Source organism: Callithrix jacchus, chromosome 10 (assembly GCF_049354715.1).
Source record: "Callithrix jacchus isolate 240 chromosome 10, calJac240_pri, whole genome shotgun sequence".
NCBI lineage: Eukaryota > Metazoa > Chordata > Mammalia > Primates > Cebidae > Callithrix > Callithrix jacchus.
The window spans coordinates 28756407-28780303 of NC_133511.1; the positions used below are offsets into that span (position 1 = coordinate 28756407).

General features: G+C 36.5%; 1 protein-coding gene across 11 annotated transcripts in view; it reads right to left on the bottom strand.

Moving 5' to 3' along the window:
* The window catches only part of ARHGAP32 (Rho GTPase activating protein 32), a 320343-nt gene that overhangs the window by 74409 nt on the left and 222037 nt on the right, over positions 1-23897 (bottom strand). For 9 of the 11 annotated variants that reach the window (XM_035265066.3, XM_035265065.3, XM_078339806.1 and 6 more), the window contains one exon: positions 18970-19051. The exons of 1 other annotated variant lie outside the window; for it this stretch is intronic. In XM_035265066.3, coding sequence (XP_035120957.3) covers positions 18970-19051 — 82 coding nt within the window. Of the gene's footprint in view, positions 1-2921; positions 3274-18969; positions 19052-23897 lie in introns of those variants that run through there. One more of the 11 variants, XM_035265069.3, reaches the window with a different exon arrangement.

Sequence of the window (23897 nt, forward strand, 5' to 3'; positions counted from 1 at the left end):
AGTTCTTTAACTGATGCATGTAACAGCTTCAAGAGGCTGTCACAGAAAAGATATCTGGAACTGGATCAGGAATTAAGTGGAACAGTTTGCTATCTGGACATTCCAACCTCAAAAGAATAAAACCAGGTATCTGAGAAAGTCATATAAAAGCAAGACTGCATTTAAAATAGTACTGCTAGTAATGGCTGTTGACTGAAAAATGGGAAAGCTACTAACAGTTACATAAGTCAAACAGGGTTCCATCTAATTATGAGAGAAAGGAGCCATTTCAAAAGGCATTACTGACTGGAATGCAAATAAATAACATTAAGGGATCTAGAAAATAAATCTGTAGTAGATTTTAGAAAAGAATCTTTTAGACACAGAAGAGGTAAGAACAATTCACTGAGAAAAACAAAACATGGACCACAAACTGCTTCTTCAGAATATCCAGCACAACTCATGTTGAATGGCAAGCCAACGGTTAACTAAAATTTTGGGATATTTGTATAAAACTGTATCTCTTCTCCAGGGTTAAAGATGAAACCAAACCAACACTACACTGCTGCCCTTCCTAGAGGAGCACAAAAACTGTTATAAAATAGAACCTGTTCATGCTAGACCTTTAAAAATCATAGTTCCCATGGGAAAATGGACATACAGTTAAGACTATTACTACATTATACATTGACTTTTCTAGAAGCTACAGATTTCAGTTATAAATATCAAAGAAGGCTCAAATTTAGATTATGTGATTTTAGGCTGATATAAATAAGCTATACCGTTTTCCTGCAAAAAGTGATACTAATTTTTATTTTAAAATTTAAATTACAAATTTAAAACAATAAATGTGATTGGTTGTGTTTCTGACTTTGGTACAAAATCAAAGTAAGAAGTATTTTTAACTTGCTGACTTTACCACCTCAGTTATTATATAAGAGATTATGACTAATTTCATTTCTAAAAACAGAACAAAAGGAAGACTTGCAGTTTACCAGAAGCAGGAGGAGGAGGAAACATGAAGTAGATATAAATTCCTGACACTTAAAGTATTTTAACACTGGAATGGGATATTATATATAGATTATACATTTTAAAATCTGCTAAGAAATTTTAAATTGTCTGGGCTCTTATTTTTCTAGGATGAACTAGTATTATTTGATAAGAAGCTTAAAAGCTAGTACTATTTCAGGAGGACATCTGTTTGTGTATTCTTACAAAAATTAAATATAACAAACACATATTCTTAGGAATTCAGGTACATCAAAGGTAGCAGGAGTACCAGAATATATATTAGTTCTAGAAATCAAAAAACATAGAACCTTAATTTTAATCATGTAAAAACTGAGATAAATTTTTATTAGATTAAAATGTAATAATATGTACTTTAATGTCACATAGTCCTTTGCACTTTATTAAGCTATGAAGTTTGGTGTGGAACTTTGATACTGTCATAGGTGGTTTTTGTTTGTTTTGTGGGTTTTGTTTTGTTTTGCAGGAAGTAGAGGGGAAAGGTTCTAAAGTTGGTGAGTGTAAAACTGACAATGAGGTCTTGTTAAAGAAATAGACCAAAGGGTTTTAATTCAGTCCCTAACCACTTTCCAATTGCAAGATCTTGAGCAAATTACCTATTTAAGTCTCAATACTTTAACTCACAATGGAAATGACCCTAACAACAGCTTTCACTAAGGTTGCTATGATGCTTACAGGAAATGTATGTACCAAGCATTTAATTCTGTGTCAATAAATAGGAGCTATAATTACTACCACAATTTCTTGTTACATTTGATCTGAAAACTTTAAGAATCCCCTGTGTTACAGGACTAACCAGAAAACTGACAGCCTTCCAGTACATGAATTATGGCTATCTATCCTAGATTGAGGACTGAGAGCACTCAAGGGGGGACACACAAACATGGCATCGCTTTCTAGTCCTTCCTTCTATAATTTTCTTAAATATAAACTTAACCTAAAACATTTTAGATTTCTGATCTCTTCCACTGAATGCCATACAGCATTCTTTTTTTAAAAAAAGAAATTACAGTTCAAACCATTATCATAAGAGCAATAGATGCTTTTTTAAAAAGCTGACTATGAAAAACAGCTGTAAATTCTGAAATTCCTCCATTTATGGTTTTGAAACAAAAAAAGAAATGGTATCATATGAGCATTAGTGCAGTAATCCTGGAAAGAAAAATGTTCAACTTCTTAATAGGGCTGATTTGTGATTCAGAAAAAATTCTGGTCTCCATGTTATTTTAATGAAAGGCATTTATCACCAAAGTCTAAAGAAGCACCAAATACTTATAGAATACCACCTTAGTGGTAAAATCTCTAAGATGTAATACAAAATATTTTATGGATAGAGATGGTTATCCTAACCAATAGCAATGAGGTGGGCGGGGGGAAGCACTATACTTGAAGGGAAAAGGCCAGAAGGGTTACTTCCTTATGCAAACTTTATACAGTCTACCAAACTCTTTGAAGTATATTAGCACTGCTCACTTCCATTAATCAATAATTGAAACATCATTAACTCACTAGGAAAAAAAAATCAAAAATATGATATAAGCTGGCTGCTTAAGAAATAAAGGTAGGTTCTTTTAATCATAAAAACTTTTGTTATATTAACCTCATGTATAGAAAAAAAGACATAAGCTGATTGGAAATAGGAGAAAAAAAGGTATTTCCTGAAACCGACTGGGAAAATAACATCGGTATTGCACAATCAACAAAACCTACTTCAAAAAGAATCACCTCTCTACAAACATGAAAAATACAAATGTTCAACTGCTAGATTTCTAGATAATTAAATAATTAACCATTCACCTAAGAGCAACCAAGGTAACATGTGCCCAAATATAATCTAAAAATAGTTTCAGTGAAATATTCTGAATGTTGTTTGAGTCAAATATTTAAATGACTGATTAAGATCTCCTTACCTCTTGTGGTACAAATTTTAGGATCAGTACTTAAAATTATTCCAAATGGCTGTATTTAGCAGTAGATTCATTAGGATACAACAGCTCTGCATTCCGTACACGAGCGTAGAAAATAAATCGTAATCACACTGGTTCCGACCTCACCACCACAGGCTAACTCCAAGTCAGGTCCCACATGACTGCCAGGTTCCAGCTGTTTTCAGGACCCCCTGCAGCAGCACTTTTCTTGGTCCTGTTTTCAGTCAAGTCCGTGGAGCCCAGCAAGCCAGCAAGTGTGTGGGAGAGCTCTGCCTCCGGGAGCTTAATCCTCCTCTCTCAGCACATACTGCTTTGCAACACCACAGAAACACCCAGCCTAAACTCACACTTGCAAAACAGGCTTCCCCAGAAGAGCTCCACCCATCAACACCAAACAGGTGAGCACTTCCTGCTCAGAAAACACCCGTATGAAATTGCTATTAAATTATGTCTTTTCTCTTTTAAAAAGTTAATTGCTATTCAGTTGTTTGCTGAGTAGGTGGGAGACAGTGTATCCAATAAAAATGATGGAACTTTAGGCTCCATTAAAATAAGAAAAGTAATTGATCAAGTAGGTAGTGCTGCCAGTAAAAGGCTGAATCACTAAAACAACAGGACAGGCTGAGGAAACAAATCTTTTAATATCTTAGCTGATACTGAGCTAAGATTGTTATTTGACTAACACATTTTTTTAAGTATCAATTTACAGAGTCTCTGTGTGAAAAACTGTAAATCTCTTACGCAATTATTAGAGAAAAAAGTAAAAAAGGTTTCTTCAGAATGAGAAATCCAGAATTAAACAAGTTGTCCCAAATATAACCACCTCCTTCATACACTGAACAGATGTTACATATGTAACTCTCCTTCATCCATGGAGCCCCAAGGCACTTCTTTTCCTCTACCAAAAACATTCATTAGCAAAAGTGAAACTCTTTGGCAACTATTATCAAACTGGCATTCAATCTCAATTTGTGACTTTTTAAAGCTTTTAAGATTCTTTATTAGTCATTTGCATAAATGCAATATAAATAATGAAGAGATTCAATACCTCTACAAAATAAAGGTACTGAACTGTGTTAACCCCATTATTTATTTCCTGAAGAAGCAAATGAATTAGAAATATGACACATTTTCTGTTCCAATGACTTTTTTCTAATATTAATATCAATTCTACCCTCAGATATTTTTAATTTAAATATAATGTTATAGCACTTACTGTGTGGCAGGCACAATCCTAAGTATTTAAAAACATTATTTATCCTAATCTTTTAAAGGCAGTTCTATTATTATCCCATCTTATAGATGAGAAAACTAAGGCAGAGAGATTAGGCAATTTGCCAAGGTCCCATAATAGTAATTGGCAAGAGATGACATAACCAAGGAGTATTTATCATGCACCATGCCAAAATCTTCTGCTGTTGACTGAATTTATTCTTTGCTTCCTCTTTGAACATAGTTCTGAATATAGCATTGTTGATAAATGGCAGTCCACACACAAAAAAAAAGGCAATGAATTGTCCAGGCACAATGGCTCATGCCTGTAATCTCAGCACTTTGGGAGGTCAAGGCATGTGGATCACAAGGTCAGGAGTTCGAGACCAGCCTGACCAACAAGGTGAAACCCTGTATCTACTAAAAATACAAAAATTAGCCAGGCATGGTGGCGCACGCTACTCAGGAGGCAGGAGGCAGAGGTTGCAGTGAACCAAGATCATGCCACTGCACTCCAGCCTGGGTGACAGAGCAAGACTCCATCTCAAAAAACAAAACAAAACAAAACAAAAACAACAATGAATTTATGTGATTTTAAAATAAGAAAGACCATAGAGAATTTCAATATGTGGCAGAAACAAAACATGGTAATTGTTACCAATGGAACATCTGTGGATTTATGAATTAAGTTAAATAGGAAACAAGGCTTTTAAAATTTACTCATAATGTAGAAGGCAAAGCCACTCTTCTTTTCTTTAATTTTAAATTTAAAAAACCCTCCCTCCCAACCTCTTCCTTAATACTAAAGACAGCAAGGGAGGGCAAGAGAAAGAGTAAAGAGAGAGAGGAAGAAAAGAGAAAAAGGAGAGAAGGAGGGATGAGGGAAGAGAGTGAGAAAAAAGAAAGTACATTATTTTTACTGTAGAAAAGCCATTTGGGAATACTCAGAACAATCCATAAGCCCATGTATTACATAACATATAAACATGGATGTTTATATGTTTTGTAATATATGTAGATTATTTTATCATTTATATATAACATGTTATTTAATATATGTTACATATTGCTTAACATATTATATATATGTTATATATTATTTAACATATAAACATTGTGGATAACTATATTCCACAATTATTTGCTGTGTGTGGGAGATTTACATAATTAATGACAATAATTGTCATCTGAAACCGAAAAGGCTGTACTCCAATGCCATATAAAAATGCATGGTAAGAAAATGAGTGCTGCAAAAGCTGGTGAATTTGGAGTAAGGTCTGCATCTAGTTAGCCATACTGTAACTGTTGTTTCCTGGTTTTGATAATGTACTACTATATGTTCCAACTGGGAACAGTTGAGCGATGAGTCCAGGGGATCTCTCTGTACTATTTTTGCAACTTCCTCTGAGATGAATTATTTCAAAATAAAAATTATAACTGACTGAAAAGAGGCTGTGTCATCTAGTGACTGTGTAGGAGAGGTCACTTTCTCTCATATTTTAACAAACATGAGAGAGGTCTTTCTCTCATATTAACAAAATGTTTGGTGGCTATCCCCCTATGAAGGACTAGAATGTATCTGCAAGGGTGGGAGAAGCAACAAGAGAACCCACTGGAAAGGCAACCGCTTCATTCCAATCATTCTATCATAAAAATTACCTGAATGATTCAATCACTTCACAGTATGTCTGCAAATTCTGCCAGCTCCATGGCCAAAATATATCTAGAAGCATATTACTTCTCACCACTTGGATAGCTACCATACTGGTCTAAGTCACCATCATCTCTCACCTGGCTCATTCTAACAGTCACTGCTACCCCCTCTTCTTCTACCTATCTCTGCCTTTCCTCTTGACATGGCAAGGAAAGTGATCCTTTTAACAAGATAAATTGAACCAAACAAAATCTGCTCAAAATCTTCCACTGCCTACCACCTAATTCTATATAAAAGTCAAAACCCCTACAGTGGCACCCAGGCCCCAGAGAAGATCTGATTGCTCTCCCCTCTTGACCTCATAATAAATAACAGTTGCCATTTATTAAGTATCCAGGGATCTTAAGTACCTTAACCCTAATCTTTGAAATAAAAATCTTGCCTCACTTTGTGGCCTAGGAATTAAACCCAAGATTGCCTGAGCTTTTGTCCCTTTAACCCTGCTGCTTTTCATTCAGGTATATAAATTAAACATCTGCATTAAATCTAGTGTCACAAGTGTCCATTTTATGGGGTGGATGCATTAAGAAGGATCTTGGAAATTACCTATTTGGACAGAGTAGAGTTAACAGGAGATTACAATCTATTTCTTCATATTTTAGAAAATAATACATGCTCATGGTGATATGAACAGGAGAAAGGGAAATACTGGGTAGAAGAGGGTGGTCTCTGGCAAGGGCTACACCCTCAAGCCTGGACCCACAGCCCAAAGCGAGAACATATATTCCTGTTTTCCCCCTCAATTGTTGCCTTTTCCAAAACCACCTTGGCCTACCCCACACCCCATCCTGTGCCCATAAAAACCCCAGGCCCTGCCAGCAGAGTGGTAGAGGGACAGAGAAGGAAAGAAGTAGCCAGACGTTCAAAGGAAACAGCCTGACTTCAGAGGGATAGCTTGACAGCAGGACTTTGGAGAAGAGTTCAGCCGGGGATGGCCAAACTCCAGGGGAAGACCACCTTCTCACTCCATCCCCTTTCCAGCTCCCCATTCCTCTGAGAGCCACTTCTACAGTTCAATAAAATCCTCCACATTTACCACCCTTCAATTCATTTGCAGGTCCTGATTCTTCCTGAACACCCGACAAGGACTTGGATACAGGTGCAAGAGGCTGTCACACTGACTGTCCACTGAGTTAACACTTAAGCTATCTATCCATGGACCACAAAGCTAGACGAGCACACTAACATATTCCCTCTGGGGTACCAGGGGTCATGGGCAACCCCTAGACACTGCCGTGGGCCTGCATAAATTACTGCTCCTACTGGTTACCCAGAAGTGCTCATCTTAGCCTCTGTACCTACTCACTTGTGTGCTCCCCCTGACCTGTGAGTCCTATGAAGGGGCCACGGAAACAATCCCATTTCTATTATGAAAAAATTAAATAATACAGAAGCAAACGGAGAAAAAATGAAATGTTTCTTACCATCTCCATAATTCCATTCCCCTTTCCAGCTAGGTATATAGCCTTCTAGATCGTCTTTTTAAGAATTTATAATGAGATTTTACTGTTCTCTAATTTGTCTTTTCATTTCATAATACATCAGAGAAAAAATTAACTGGCTTAGTACATAGGGCTTACTTCTCACTTTCTGGTGGTTGCAAAGTATTTTACGGTACAAAAAGGACCAAAAGTACCAAAAGTATTTTTTGAAAATATGATTTCCAACATTTATGTATTAAAGCAATGCTGCAAAGAACATTCATCTGGATGGGAGCAATATTTTGTAAAAATGCAAAGTGACCAATTCAAAAATGGCAAGAGACTTAAATAGGCATTAATTCAGAGAAAATATACAATGGGCAATAAGCACACAAAAAGATGTTCAACATCATGACATTTCTGTATATTTGTTACCTGGATCAACAGAATATTAGCAGTACTCCAGAATCCTCTCTTCTGCCCATCCCAATCACTGATTTCCTCTTTCCTCTTCAAAGGTAGCTGCTATCCTAAGGTCTAACACCACAGAGCGGTCTTGAACTCTTAGGATTTTGAACTCTGCATATGTTTATATAAAACTTGATAGTATAAGTGTGTATATCAGGACTTTTAATACTACTTTTTGAGACAGTGTGTATATCAGGACTTTTAATACTAGTTTTTGAGAGAGTCAATCATGTTGCAAATAGTTTTAACTCAACATTTTTATTGGTGTAGAGGAATTTACTGTAAATACCTTCATTTATTCATTCCATCATGTATACAGCCATGAGTTTTGCCAGTTTTTAACAAATGGAAATGAAGTTGCTATGAACATTCCTACGCATGTCTTAGTCTGTGTACATGAATCTCTACATACATCAAAAAGTGGAACTGCTGGGTTACAGGGTATATGTGTATGAACTTCAATAGATAATGTCAGACAATGATTGTCTCAAATTTTACTTCCACCATCAGCATATGAGAATTCCTATTAATTTATATCCCTACCAACCTTAGATACTGTCACATTCAAATTTTAATTATTCAGGCCTGGCATGGTGACTCACAAGTGTAATCCTAGCACTTTGCGAGGCTGAGGTGGACAGATCCTGAGGTCAGGATATCGAGACCATCCTGGCCAACATGGTGAAACCCCGTCTCTACTAAAATACAAAAAAATTAGCTGGGCATGGTGGCATGTGCCTGTAATTCCAGCTACTTGAGAGGCTGAGGCAGGATAATTGCTTGAACCCGGGAGGCAGAGATTGCAGTGACTCAAGATTGCGCCACTGCACTCCAACCTGGTGACAGAGGCAAGACAACATCTCAAAAAATATATATATTTTTTAATTATTCTGGTGAGTATGTATTGAAGAGTCAATAAGGCTTCAATCTGCATTTCCCTAAAGATTCTTTAGAAGTCCTTTGTCAGATATGCATTCTGCAAATATCTTCCCACACTGTAATATGCCCTTTCACTATCTTAATGGCATATTATGATAAAGTTCTTCCTTTTAATTGTTTACTTATTAAGCTTTTCAGTTATAATTAATACTTTATATCTAACTCAAGGTCATAAAGATATTCTATTATCTTCTGAAAGTTTTACTGTTTCATCTTTCACATACGGATTTCTAATTCTCCTGTGATGGATTTTTATGTATGGGGTTAAAAAAGGGTCAGGTTTCTCTTTTTTTATATTCAGATGTCCAGTTGACTCAGTACTCTTTATTCAAATGATTGTTCTTTTGAAACTGCCCTGCAATGCCACCTCTGTCATAAATCAAGTATCTATAAAGACATGGGTTTCTTTCTGGACTCTACTCTGTTCCATTGATCTATTGGTCTATCTGTGCATCTATACCAACGTCTTAGTGAAGCTTTCACAATAGAACCTCAACATCTATTACAGTAAATTTCCCACATTTTTATTCTTCTAAATTGTCTTGGGTATTCTTGGCTCTTCATTTCCATATACATTTTAAAATCAGTCATTAATTTCTACAAAAATTCCAACTCAAAGCTTGGGCATTTTTCAGCAACTCTGTCTTAATGAGTTCTGACCTCCAATTTTTGTTCTCCTAGCCCTATGATGACCTCCTCTACTACACCAGCAGCTATCCTAGGGGAATAATGTCCCCATATGCTGGGGTCACCCTCCAGATTTCCTTCTGTTTCATCTTAGCACAATAATTGCTTATAGTTTTATTAACTCGCTAACACTTCAAAAATGTATTTTTATATCTGTTAAAAATTTTTAACTGTCCTCAGAGGAAAGGTTGTCTAAACCATTCGTCTTTTATTTCCAGATGTAAATGCCTCAAAAATAATCTCTACTTGTTTTTCTTCTTTCTTTTCCATTTCTCCCACTCTTTCCCTCTTCTCACTTCTATCCCTTACCCCTCCTCTTTCTTTCTTTCTGGTGGAAAAGGTGGATGATGTGAAAGATGGGGAATTCCAGCATAGCAATTATTTTTTAAAGACCATCTAGTTTTATGCTAGAAAAGAAAAATATGAGAACTGAAGAACTTGTTAGGGGGCTTAAGAGAAGACTGACTGCACATAGCAGAGTGAAGAATCATTGAACTTGATGATATAACAACAAATTATCTAAACTGAAAACAAAAAAAAAAAAAAAAGAGAGAAAAAGAAAACAGGCGATCGTGCCACTACACTCCAGCCTGGGCGACAGAGCGAGACTGTCTCAAAAAAAGAAAAAGACAGAAAACAGAGTTAAAAAAAAAAAAAAAAAAAAAGAAAGAACAGAGTCCAAGATCTGTGAGACAATATCAAATAATGTAACTGATGTGTAAAGGAGAGGAGAAAGAGAACTGGAATAAAAAAATATCTTTAGAGAGAATAGCTATTAACATAAAAGCTTTAAGAAAGGTATCAATAAATAGCTCCTCAGTGACTTCTAAGAAAAATAAACACAAAGAAAAACATGTGCTTTACCTTCCGCTTTTCCCCACCTCGACCTCATCTTCTACCATATCATGCCCTATGGTGACTGAACAAAACGACAATTTCTTACAGACAAGCTTCCATCTTTTTTGTTTCCTCTTCTGTCTCCCTCTCTCAAACTCTTACTTTCTTTTTCCTAAGGTACCATGGATACCTTCTATCTTGGTCAGGACATGGTGATTAATTTTATGTCTGTATACACAAATAATTGAACATATTAAGAATATTTAAGAACAAATTCAAAGATAAAATTTTTTCTATGTTACCCTTGTTGTGTAATATAGGGAACTTTAAATTTTCAGTCTCAAACTATAGCAGTATGTTTAAGACTTGGCATCTAACAGTGACAGATGGCAATGTTAAAAATAAATAGAACATTCAAGTTGTTTATACCATAGGCAAAGACAGTTTTAAAGTGTGAAACAAGCCCAAGGCTGACAGAATTTATATCATACTTTTCAAAATGTATTAAGAATGCACATTTTGGCCAGGTGTGGTGGCTCATGCCTGTATTCCCAGCACTTTGGGAGGCCAAAGTGGGCAGATCACTTGAGGTCAGGAGTTTGAGACCAGCCTGGCCAACATGATGAAACCCCATCTCTACTAAAAATATAAAAATTGACTGGGTGTGGCCTACAATCCCAGCTACTTGGGAGGTGGAGATAGGAGAATCACTTGAACCCAGCAGGTGGAGGTTGCAGTGAACCATGATCACACTGCACTCCAGCCTGGGCAACAGAGCAAGACTGTCTCAAAAAAAAAAAAAAAAGCACATTGCCTTATGCTAACTCTGCAATGCTGCTCACAAAAGACAAAATATTAGCTTTTGAAGGTATGCTAGGTTTCGCTTTTTTGGTCATTAATAATTTAGAAACAACAATGCCATGCCGGTCTACAAATACAAACCTATTTTCCAGAACTATCAGTAACTGATTAACTACCCCAATGCTACATGGTTCTGGAGGTTATCCCTATTTGAAGTGTCACTTCTCCATTCAAAACATGAGAAAGCACTTGATTGATACAGTTTATTTTAATGCCAATATTACACTACATTTTAAAAACATAGTTTATAGTACATCTGAGTCAACGCTATCAGATGAGACATAATAACTAAACTAAGTTAAGCTTACACCACAGAAAGATGGATAAAAATAATGTGCAAGAAATCAAAATATATGTTTGATGCTGAATTTAGTAACTTAAAAATAATGACCACAAAAACCCATAATAATCTCAATACATGAATACAAGCCTTTGGAAAAATTCCTACACCCTTTTTATGAACACTTAACACAAAAAAACACAGAAGGGAACTTTCTCAACCTTGATAAAGGACACCTATGAAACCTCCACAGCTAATATCTTACTTAACGGTAAAAGACTAGATGCCGAAATGAAGGCAGAAATAAAGAAGTTCTTCAAAACCAATGAGAACAAAGACACAACATGCCAGAATCTCTGGGACACATTTAAAGCAGTCTCTAGAGGAAAGTATATAGCAATAAGTGCCCATATGAGAAAATTGGAGAGATCCAAAATTGACACCCTATTGTCAAAATTGAAAGAGCTAGAGGAGCAAGATCAAAAAAACTCAAAACCCAGCAGAAGACAAGAAATAACTAAGATCAGAGCTGAACTGAAGGAGATTGAGACATGAAAAACCCTCCAAAAAATCAATAAATCCAAGAGCTGGTTTTTTGAAAAGATCAACAAAATAGACAGACCGCTAGCCAGATTGATTAAAAATAAAAGAGAGAACAACCAAATAGATGCAATAAAAATGATAAAGGGGAAATCACCACAGATTCCACAGAAATTCAAACCATCATCAGAGAATATTACAAACAACTCTATACACATAAACTAGTAAACCTGGAAGAAATGGATAAATTCCTGGACTCCTGTGTCCTCCCAAGCCTAAACCAGGAGGAAGCTGAAACTATGAATAGACCAATAACAAGGGCAGAAGTCGAGGCAGCAATTAAGAGCCTACCACACAAAAAAGCCCAGGTCCAGACGGGTTCACAGCCGAATTCTACCAGGCACACAAAGAGGAGCTGGTATCATTTCTTCTGAAACTATTCCAAATAATCCAAAAAGAAGGAATCCTACCCAAATCATCCTACGAGACCAATATCATCCTGATACCAAAACCCGGCAGAGACCCAACAAGAAAAGAAAACTTGAGGCCAATATCCATGATGAACATAGATGCAAAAATCTTCAATAAAATATTGGCAAGCCGATTGCAACAGCAAATCAAAAAACTTATTCATCATGATCAAGTAGGATTCATCCCGGGGATGCAAGGCTGGTTCAACATACGCAAGTCTATCAACGTAATTCACCACATAAACAGAACCAAAAACAAAAACCACATGATTATCTCAATTGATGCAGAGAAGGCATTTGACAAAATTCAACAGCCCTTTATGCTAAAAACCCTCAATAAACTCGGTATCGATGGAACGTATCTCAAAGTAATAAAAGCTATTTATGACAAACCAACAGCCAATATCATACTGAATGGGCAAAAACTGGAAGCATTCCCGTTGAAATCCAGCACTAGACAAGGATGCCCTCTGTCACCACTCCTATTCAATATAGTACTGGAAGTTCTAGCCACAGCAATCAGGCTAGAAAAAGAAATAAAGGGTATTCAAATAGGAAAGGTGGAAGCCAAATTGTCTCTATTTGCAGACAACATGATAGTATACCTAGAAGACCCCATCGCCTCAGCCCAAAAACTCCTGAAACTGATAAGCAACTTCAGCAAAGTCTCAGAATAGAAAAATCAATGTGCAAAAATCACAAGCCTTCCTCTACACCAATAACAGACTTAAAGAAAGCCAAATCAAGAACGAACTGCCATTCACAATTGCTACAAAAAGAATAAAATACCTTGGAATACAACTCACAAGGAACGTAAGGGACCTCTTCAGGGAAAACTACAAACCACTGCTCAATGAAATCAGAGAGGACACAAACAGATGGAGAAACATTCCATGTTCGTGGTTAGGAAGAATTAATATCGTGAAAATTGCTATACTGCCCAAAGTAATTTACAGAATCAATGCTATCCCCATCAAGCTACCATTGACTTTCTTCACAGAACTGGAAAAAACCACCATGAACTTCATATGGAACCAAAAGAGAGCCCGCATAGCCAAGTCAATTCTAAGCAAAAAGAACACAGACAGCGGGGGGGTATCACACTACCGGATTTCAAACTATACTATAAGGCTACAGTAATCAAAACAACATGGTACTGGTACCAAAACAGAGATATAGATCAATGGAACAGAACAGAGGCATCAGAGGCAACACAACATAGCTACAACCATACAATCTTTGATAAACCTGACAAAAACAAGCAATGGGAAAAGGATTCCCTGTTCAACAAATGTTGCTGGGAAAACTGGCTATCCATGTGTAGAATGCAGAAACTGGACCCCTTCCTGACACCTTACACTAAAATTAACTCCAGATGGATTAAAGACTTAAACATAAGACCCGGCACCATAAAATCCCTAGAAGGAAATCTAGGCAAAACCATCCAGGACACAGGAGTAGGCAAGGACTTCATGAACAAAACACCAAAAGCACTGGCAACAAAAGCCAAAATAGACAAATGGGACCTAATCAAACTCCACAGCTTCTGCACAGCAAAAGAAACAGTCTCTAGTGTGAATCGGCAACCAACAGAATGGGAAAAAATTTTTGCAGTTTACCCATCTGACAAAGGGCTGATATCCAGAATTTACAAAGAACTCAAACAGATTTACAGGAAAAAAACAAACAAGCCCATTCAAAAGTGGGCAAAGGATATAAACAGACACTTTACGAAAGAAGACATATATGAAGCCAACAATCATATGAAAAAATGCTCATCGTCACTGGTCATCAGAGAGATGCAAATCAAAACCACATTGAGATACCATCTCACGCCAGTTAGAATGGCGATCATTAAAAAATCTCGAGACAACAGATGCTGGAGAGGATGTGGAGAAAAAGAAACACTTTTACACTGTTGGTGGGAGTGTAAATTAGTCCAACCAGTGTGGACGATGGTGTGGCGATTCCTCAAGGCCTTAGAAATAGAAATCCCATTTGACCCAGCAATCCCATTACTGGGTATATATCCAAAGGACTATAAATCGTTCTACTACAAGGACACATGCACACGAATGTTCATTGCAGCACTGTTTACAATAGCAAAGACCTGGAATCAACCCAAATGCCCATCGATGATAGACTGGATTGGGAAAATGTGGCACATATACACCATGGAATATTATGCAGCAATCAGAAATGATGAGTTCATGTCGTTTGTAGGGACATGGATAAATCTGGAGAACATCATTCTCAGCAAACTGACACAAGAACAGAAAATCAAACACCGCATATTCTCACTCATAGGCGGGTGATGAAAAATGAGAACACATGGACACAGAGAGGGGAGTACTAAACACTGGGGTCTATAGGGGGGAAAGGGGAGGGCCAGTGGGAGGGGGAGGTGGGGAGGGATTGCCAGGGGAGAAATACCAAATGTGGGTGAAGGGGAGAAAGCAAACAAAACACACTGCCATGTGTGTACATATGCAACTGTATTGCATGCTCTGCACATGTACCCCAAAACCTAAAATGCAATAAAAAAAAAAAGCAAAAAAAAAAAAAAGAAGACTAGATGCATTCCCCTAAGATTAGGAACAAGACATGGATGCTTGCACTTGAGATTCATATGCAACATTGTATTAAGAGGTTCTCACAAGGACAACTGGGCAAGAAAAATAAAAAGGCATCCAGATTGGAAGGGAAGAAGTAAAAAGTTGCTACTGTGGATGACATAATCTTGTACATAGAAAATAGCAAGGAATCCACTACAAAACTCTTAGAACTAAGAAACGTTTCAACAAGCCTTTAAGAAATAACATCAACATACAAAAATTATATTCCTATGGACTTGCCATGAACAATAAGAAAACTAAATTTTGAAATTCCCTGTACAATAGCATCAAAAAGAATTGAATATTTATAAAGAAATTCAACAAAAGATATGTGAAACTTACTGTGAAAATTACAAAATACTGAAATAAATTAAAGAATGTCTAAATTGGCTGGGCCTATTGGCTCATGTCTATAATCCCAGCACTTTTGGGGGCTCATGCAGGAGGATCACTTAAAGCTGGCCAGCAGTTCAGGAACAGCCCACACAACATAGTGAGACATTGCTACAAGAAACTAAAAAACTAGCCTGGCACAGTGGCACATGTTAGCAGTCCTAGCTACTCAGGAGGCTGAGGTGGAAAGATGCCTTGAGCCCAAAAGTTTGAGGAGTTGTAAACTACGATCACACCATCACACTCCAGCCTGGGCAACAGAGCAAGACTCTGTCTCTTAAAAAAAAAAAAGATTAAAAATACAAAAGAATATTTAAATAAATAGAAAAACATCCTAGGTTCAGGGACTGGAAGGCTTAATATCATTAATAATATTTCCCAAGTTGATCTACAGATTCAGTATTTTCTCTATCAGAATTCCTTCCTTCTGTAGAAACTGACAAGCTGATTCTAAAGCCATATGGAATTGCAAGGGACCCAGAAAAGCCAAATCAACCCTTAAAAAGAAGAATAAGGTAGAAGACTTATACTTCCCCATTGCAAAACTTACTACCAAACAGTAGTAATCAAAAGAGGGTAGTACTGGAATAAGAAAAGACATATAGATCATTGGAAGAGAACTGGAAGTTCAGAACCTAGGGTCAACTGTGTCTAGGGTCAAGTGATTTTCCAAGGATATCATGATAATTCAACCGGAAAAATAATCTTTTCAACACACAGTATTAGAACAATTTGATAACCTTATAAAGTTAAACCCCTGCCTCATCACTATACACAGAAATTAATTTTAAAAAATGGGTCATAGATTAATACGTAACATCTAAAACTATAAACCTCTCAGAAGAAAACACAAGAGTAAATCTTTGTGACTGTGGGCTAGCCAGTCTTCTTAAATAAGGAATGAAAAGCATAAATGACAAAAGAAATGTGAAAATAAAAAACCTGTATGCTTCAATGGATACTATGAAGAAAATAAAAGACAAACCACAAAATAGGTAAAATATTTGTAAATCATTATTATCTGGTAAAAAAAATTGTCTCTAATATATAGGAGGAACATTTATAACTCAATAACAGAAACATAAATAATCCAATTAAAAACTGGGCAAAGGTGGGAGGCTGAGACAGGAGAATCACTTGAAGCCAGGAGTTTGAAACCAATCTGGGCAACAAAGCAAGACCCTATCTCTATAAAAAATTTAAAAATCAGCTGGGCGCAGTTGTGTGTACCTGTAATGTCAATCATTGAGGAGGCTGCGTCAGAAAGATCATCTGAGGCTTGGAGTTGAGGGCTATAATGAGCTATAATTACAACATTGCATTCCAGCCTGTGGTGACAGAGAAAGACCTTGTCTTGGAAAAAAAAGAAAAAATAATAAGCAAAGGACATGAATACATACCCTCCAATGAAGATGAACCACATAGCCAATAAGCACATATAAAAAAAGTTCAACATTGTTAGCCAAAAGCAAAATGTAAGTCAAAACCACAGTGAGATACTACTTCACAACTAAGAAGGCAATAATCAAAAAATCCAAATAAAAACAAGTGTTGACAAGGATATGGAGCAACTGGGAATCTCATACACTGCTGATGGAACTGTAAAATGGTACAGTTACGCCTATGATGGAGTTGGCAATTCCTCAAAGATTAAACATAGCTACCATATAACCCAGCAATTGAACACTTGGACATATACCCAAGAGAAATCAAAACTCTACTAAAAATACAAAAAATTAGCTGGGCATGGTGGTACGCGCCTGTAGTCCCAGCTACTCGGGAGGCTGAGGCAGGAGAATTGCCTGAACCCAGAAGGGGGAGGTTGCGGTGAGCCAAGATCGCGCCATTGCACTCCAGCCTGGGTAACAAGAGCGAAACTCTGTCTCAAACAAACAAACAAACAAACAACAACAAAAAAACACATCCACACAAAAACTTATACATGAATGTTCAGAGAAGCCAAAAATGGAAACAACTCCAAATGAATAAACAAATAAAATGTGGTGTACGCACACAATGAAATGTTATCCAGCCATTAAAAAGGGGGGAATTAAAACAGAAGTACTGATATATGCTACTGCATGGGTCAACTTTGAAAACACTATTCTAAGTAAAAGAAGCAAAAGACCACACACTATATGATTCGATTTACACAAAATGTCCAGAATAGGGATACTGATAAAGGCAGAAAGTAGATAAGTGGTTGTTTAGGGCTAGGAGCAGTATGAGGGGAATAGCGTTTGCTTATGAGTTTGGGATTTCTTTGTGAAGTGATGAAGGTGTTCTAAAATTAACTGTGGTGATGGCTGTACAACTCTGTTACACAATTTAAAGGGTAAAGTGCACGATATGTAAATTAAATCTCAATAAAGCTGAGTTTTCAAAACAGTAAGTTTAAAATAATGTCATATTTTTAAAAGGAATGAAATCTACAGTTACTAATGAAGAGCTAATGAACAAGTACCCACTTGGGAGCTTTTTAAAAAAGTTTACCCAAGAAGGATAAAACTGCTTTGAAAAGAAATGAGAATCCTGACTCAAGTAGAACTGCAGAGAACACTGTTTTGAAGCATTTTCTCTACTGAGCAATAAAGTTAGTCTGTCTAAAATAAACAAATTCCTATGAGAGAAATGGGAAAGATGACTTCCTCGTCTCCTATGAAGAAATAAGCTTTGAAAGGGGTTATTGCCCTTTGCTTACATATTATTGGCAAAGATTGTTTGATGAAAGCATTGGGAGCATAAGTGGGAAAATACCAATAAAGGAAAGAATAACTCTTTTTTTTTTCCCGTAACTCTCACATACAGGTACTAAAACCAAAAAATACTATTATAAGGAAAAAAGTTCAAATAAATTCTGAGGCCCAGAATTTATTTATTCTCCTTTTATTGGGAGGAGGGAAAGGACAGAGGAAATGTAATATAGCTAGAAAAAATAAGTTGGATTACTTCTTCTTTCTCCAAAATTTTTTAGACTCTGTTTGTATTTTATTTTTGTAAACTGACATCATCAAAAAGTTCCAGATGAGGCATTCTGTTAAATCTTCCCAAAACTAAATCACCTCAATAAATACCAAAATTCCCATTTTCTTGATTTTTATCCCCTTCAACAATGCTTTATTTTTAATATAATCTACATATTTATGTAGCACTGTAAGTATACTATATAATAAGAAATGCTGTTTAAAATAGTTTTGATTTTCATATGCCCTGTTAAAATATACCTACTTTTCATCTATTAATTTCCAATTAATCCTACAATTTCTATGTTAGCTCTTTAAAACGTATTGTTATCATTTTATTCATGAATAAGTTACACTGCTATTATGCATTGTAAAAGTAAATAATGACAAAATTTAATGGAGCACACAGTTCTTTAAAATTGTCTAAAAAATTTGAATGTATCTTTACAAACTGATCAACAGAAATAAGATACATTTAAAAAGCAAAGCATACAAAATTAAGAATGTAGTATTATGTCAACAAATGCAAAAAAAATAGCAAAACAAGCTAAATACTTGACTGACAGAGAGAAAATCTGTGTCTTTGAGCAGTTGATAAAATAACTACACTAGTGAAAAAAGTGTACTCACCTGGTTTTGGCACTGAGTTGGTCACTGATTGGGGTACTTTTTGGTTAATTAACTCAACACAGTGTCCAGGGAAGAGTCCCACCTGATGAAAAGCAACAAAGAAAGGATTCTAAACCAGCAAACAGACCAATATGTGACTACTGCCAATTCAATTCCAGTAACGTTCTGTACAGTCCCTCCCAAATGATTCTATTATTCCAAGACTCTCAAAAACAGATGATGCCAATTACACAAACAAATAATAAAACAATCTGTTGCTATGAGTACACAGAGTTATGTTTTATTTGTCCAAATATCTATGTCTGTTTTTTAACTTTTAGTTTTTAATTTCCAAATCTTTTTTACATGAATTAAAATATTTAGTCTGACAATGAGCTATGCATACAAGAAGATAAAATTGTTATCATTTAATAATTCGCTTTACTGAAATCTCAATCCAGTTATGTTGATATTTTTGTTGCCAACTTATGTTTATTGTCTTCTCTATGGGTTTTTTAAAGCAACACGAAACGCAACTCAAACTTTTCATGAACTTGCTCTTCACTCTCCTTCAAGTTTCATGGGGAAAAAAAAAGACATGACTAAAATAAATGTAAAAAATAATCTCTCATTTAAAATCCTGGTATTCACTGCTGTTTAAAACTAGTAGTGCATGGATTAGAGGGAAAGCAAGAGAGAAGAAAACAGCCAATCTCGGCAGTGACAACAGACTCTGGCTTTAAGGAACACACCACAGTGACCAAGTAGCACAACTGCAGCACTGCTTTGTTGGAATTCTAACAAGCCATATTAGGAAAATGCAAGTTCCAGATCACCCAGAGATACTGTATAGCCAATAGGACAAATACTGAGATAAACAGCCTGGAAACAAAAGCAAAAAGGAAATCTTTATCAATATTTATAGATGTTTCCTTAGATAAAAATATAAATGGGCTGCCATGCAGCAGATGTTAAAGCTGAAATATGAAAACTACATCACTTTGTATATCCCTCTGTTGACAGACTCTGGGGAAGAATGGAATACTTTTCCAAGAGTATGATTCATCATCAAGTTCTGAGCTGTATAATTTCCATCTGTGTGAAATTATTTTCACATATTCATTTGCTACATTCTTATTTCAATATCTAGATCCATATTCTATGGTAGTTCTTAAAATTATGAAGATATAAACTAGTTATCATGAGCTGAAAGGGGGTATTAACAGATTAGCAGTTTTCTTATTTTTGAGACAGTGTCTCACTCTGTCACCCAAGCTGGAATGCAGTGGCACAATCTAGGCTCACTGCAGCCTCAACCCTCCCAGGCTCAAGCAATTCTTTCACCTCAGCCGCCTGAGTTGCTGGGACTCCAGGCATGCACCCACCTCACCTGGCTAATTTTGCTTATTTTTTGTAAAGATGTCGTATCATTATCAGATTATCAGTTTTGTTCAACAGACTTGAATTTAGGATTCCTATGCATTGCCTTCCAAAATGATGCTTTAGGTATTTGTTTTATTGGTGAAATTCTTTAACATATTCTATTCTACTTCCTATTTTACTAAATGAGTAGAAATTCTTCCAAGACTAATTAGAAACAGGTAAGAGTCAACTTGAAAAATCTTCATTTTTTTCTTACACAAGTCAGTTATGAGAGGGGACATGGGGCATGGTTAACAGGGTAGCCTCAAGTAAGTGGTTCACCCTCCATAAAAAGAGTTTGTAAAGAGATTGTAAAAGTCCCAGGTTCTAAATTAAATAAATGTATACAAAAATTCATTTGTAAATATCTTTGTTTTCACAAGTCTTTGCAATAAACTGTCGCTCTGGTCTCCAGCAGAAAAAGCTGGAGGAGTAGAGCTTCCAGATATAGTCTCTGGTGAGTCCCAGCAATGAAGAACTTGATGCTGTGAGCTGTGGAGACTCTCATGAAGAGGAGTTGCGGGGGATGAAGAAGTGACTGGGAAACTGCTCATGCAAAGGAGATGGGAGGTGCCCTGGAAATAGCTGCTTCAAGTACCTAGGCCATCATGGGATTTAATGTTAAAAGTCATTCTATAAAGTGGTGTGCTTCAATGTGTGCAAAGGCTAGAGAACCGCAAAAAGGTGGTTACCAAGGCTGGGAAGATGTGACTATTTCAAGAGTGATTCTTAAAGAGACCCCTGATACCTTGAAGTACCCTTCTGAAATTCAAACAATAATGCAGAAATATCTGCCTTGTTTTAGAATATATGGTGTATAAAATTCATGTTTCTTTTTTTTTTTTTTTTTTTGAGATGGAGTTTCGCTCTTGTTACCCAGGCTGGAGTGCAATGGCGCGATCTCGGCTCACCACAACCTCCAACCCCTGGGTTCAGGCAATTCTCCTGCCTCAGCCTCCTGAGTAGCTGGGATTACAGGCACGCGCCACCGTGCCCAGCTAATTTTTTGTAATTTTTAGTAGAGACGGGGTTTCACCATGTTGACCAGGATGGTCTCGATCTTTCGACCTCGTGATCCACCCACCTCGGCCTCCCAAAGTGCTGGGATTACAGGCTTGAGCCACCGCGCCCGGCCTTAAAATTCATGTTTCTAAAAGAGCTTGCCTACAGCTGGTTTCCACATCTAAAATTATAGTGATCTCCAAGTCACATAACTGAAAATTAAATGGACAAATTCTACTTTGGTTCCAATTTAATGTCTGGTGCTCTGTGGATTGAGTTGAATATGTTCCAGCTTTGCAATTTCACTTGTAAAGGCTCTAATGTTTTCTATTTCTATGCAAATTTCTTTCTCTTTTTGCTACAGAGTTTCGCTCTTGTTGCCCAGGTTGAAGTGCAATGGTGCGATCTAGGCTCACTGCAACCTCCACCTCCCAGGTTTAAGTGATTTTCCTGCCTCGGTCTCCTGAGTAGCTGGGATTACAGGCATGTGCCACCACGCCTGGCTAATTTTTTATTTTTAGTAGCGATGGGGTTTTGCCATGTTGGTCAGGTTGGTCTCCTGACTGTAGGTGATTCACTGGCCTCGGCCTCCTAAAGTGCTGAGATTACAGGTGTGAGCCACCTCGCCCAGCCTCTATGCAAATTTTTTGAAGGAGAATTGCTTGCATATTTTTTTAGAGTTTCTTTCAAACTTAACTGATTTAAGTTGCTCTTTGGCTATGTTTCTTACCATTATGATTAACAATAACTTTGTGGCTTGGGCTTATAAATTGTACTGTTTGTTGCATTGATCTTCCCATATAGTTATTTTTAGTTGATTGTGAAAAAATTGACCCTCAGCTGAAATTAGCATATAAGCATTTTCAACTAGTCTCAGATTTTAAAACTTGTAATAAAGTGGAAACCCATTGGTTTCCCTTTTGAACTCTTATAATTGAGTTTTCATTATATTTTATATTAAAGTGGCTAACACATGGCTACAAAAAAGAAGTATCTGGGTTGGATCTTAAGTCTCTGCCACTTACTAGATTAAGTTTGTAACTTAGCCTCTTTGTGTTTCAGTTTCTTCCTCTAAACATGGTAATAATAATGCCTCTCATGATCACAAGGGTTGTGATGAGAATTAAATGGATTAGTATAAATAAAATGCATAGAATAAAGTGCATTGATATGTTAACTGATGGTCTACTAACAATAGGAAATATTAACTATGGCAGTCTGTTTCATATATCATTCTTTCTGCAGCTGTGGTGATTTCTAAAGCTTTAACTCATTTATGCCTGAGGTTGAAAAATTTTTTTGTGAAAAATCAGACCTTGGCAATGACCCTGAGCTGTAGGATATATATAACTCCCACAAGCTTAGTGTTCCAACAATGGAACACTAGGCATAAGTGAGTTAACGCGTAAGTAAAAAGCTATTATTATCCCAGTATTTGGCTACCAGAACTGCTAGGGTGCTCTAGCTCTTCCATCAAATGGATATTATACATAATGCCACCTTTTGTGTATATCTGCTTAAGTTTCCTGACTCTCAAATATCATTCTTTCCATAGCATTATAATTCATTTCAATATATGAACATCTGCAACTTGCCTAAGAGAAAAGTCCAGATTCTAAACTTGGTTCACTCATCTAGGCTCTGTGATCTAGAGCAAACTGCTTAACATCTCTGTCTTAGTTTCCTAATTTGTAACGTTAGGGATAACACTACCTATACCTCAAGAGTTTATGTGAAAGTACCTAGCCTAGTTTCTAAGTTCCAGTATCTTTTGGCAAAATAAAAAAAAATTTTCCATCACTTCCTCACAAAGACTGAACAAAGCTTAATGCACTTCTTCAGGGAACGATATCACATACATTAGTTATATTTTCACCTTTTAAATTCATCACAATGAATTAGGTTTAAGTATATGGGGAAATGGTATTGTATACTATGCAGAGGTAGATCACAGTAGGCTCACCTAATACCTAACTCCAATCCCTGCCCTCTTGTTTTTACTTTATCCTAAGTGTAATATTACTAAATATTAGCTAAACTATACAGTTTCCCAGACTCCCTATATTCAGGCGAAGGCATGGCAGATGTAAACACAGCTCGGCTGCTATCCTCTCTCCCCTTCTGTGCTGTGAGTACAGATGTCCGACCAGATCTGTAGTGGTCATCACTTGACCATACGTGAAAGGCTGAGAGAACCTTAGAGACTCCTGTCTGTCTGGCATCATTAAGCTGCCAACTCAGCACTAGAAATCTACTATCTTTTCCTTTCAGATTTTTGTTTCTTGAAGCCAAAAAAAACTCCTAACCATCAAGAAGTCTTTTAAAAGAGTCAGTTCTATGAATCTGTGAAAGGCAAACAGATTCTATTTTAGCATCACAAAATTTCCACCATAAAAAATTATGTTCCATTGAAAATGTTATCAATGAGAATGGAACTAACCTTAAAAGTACAGTTAATGAACATTTATACTTTTCTGATGAATATTTCACCTAAGATTTCACCTAAACAGAAACCATTTTGATAA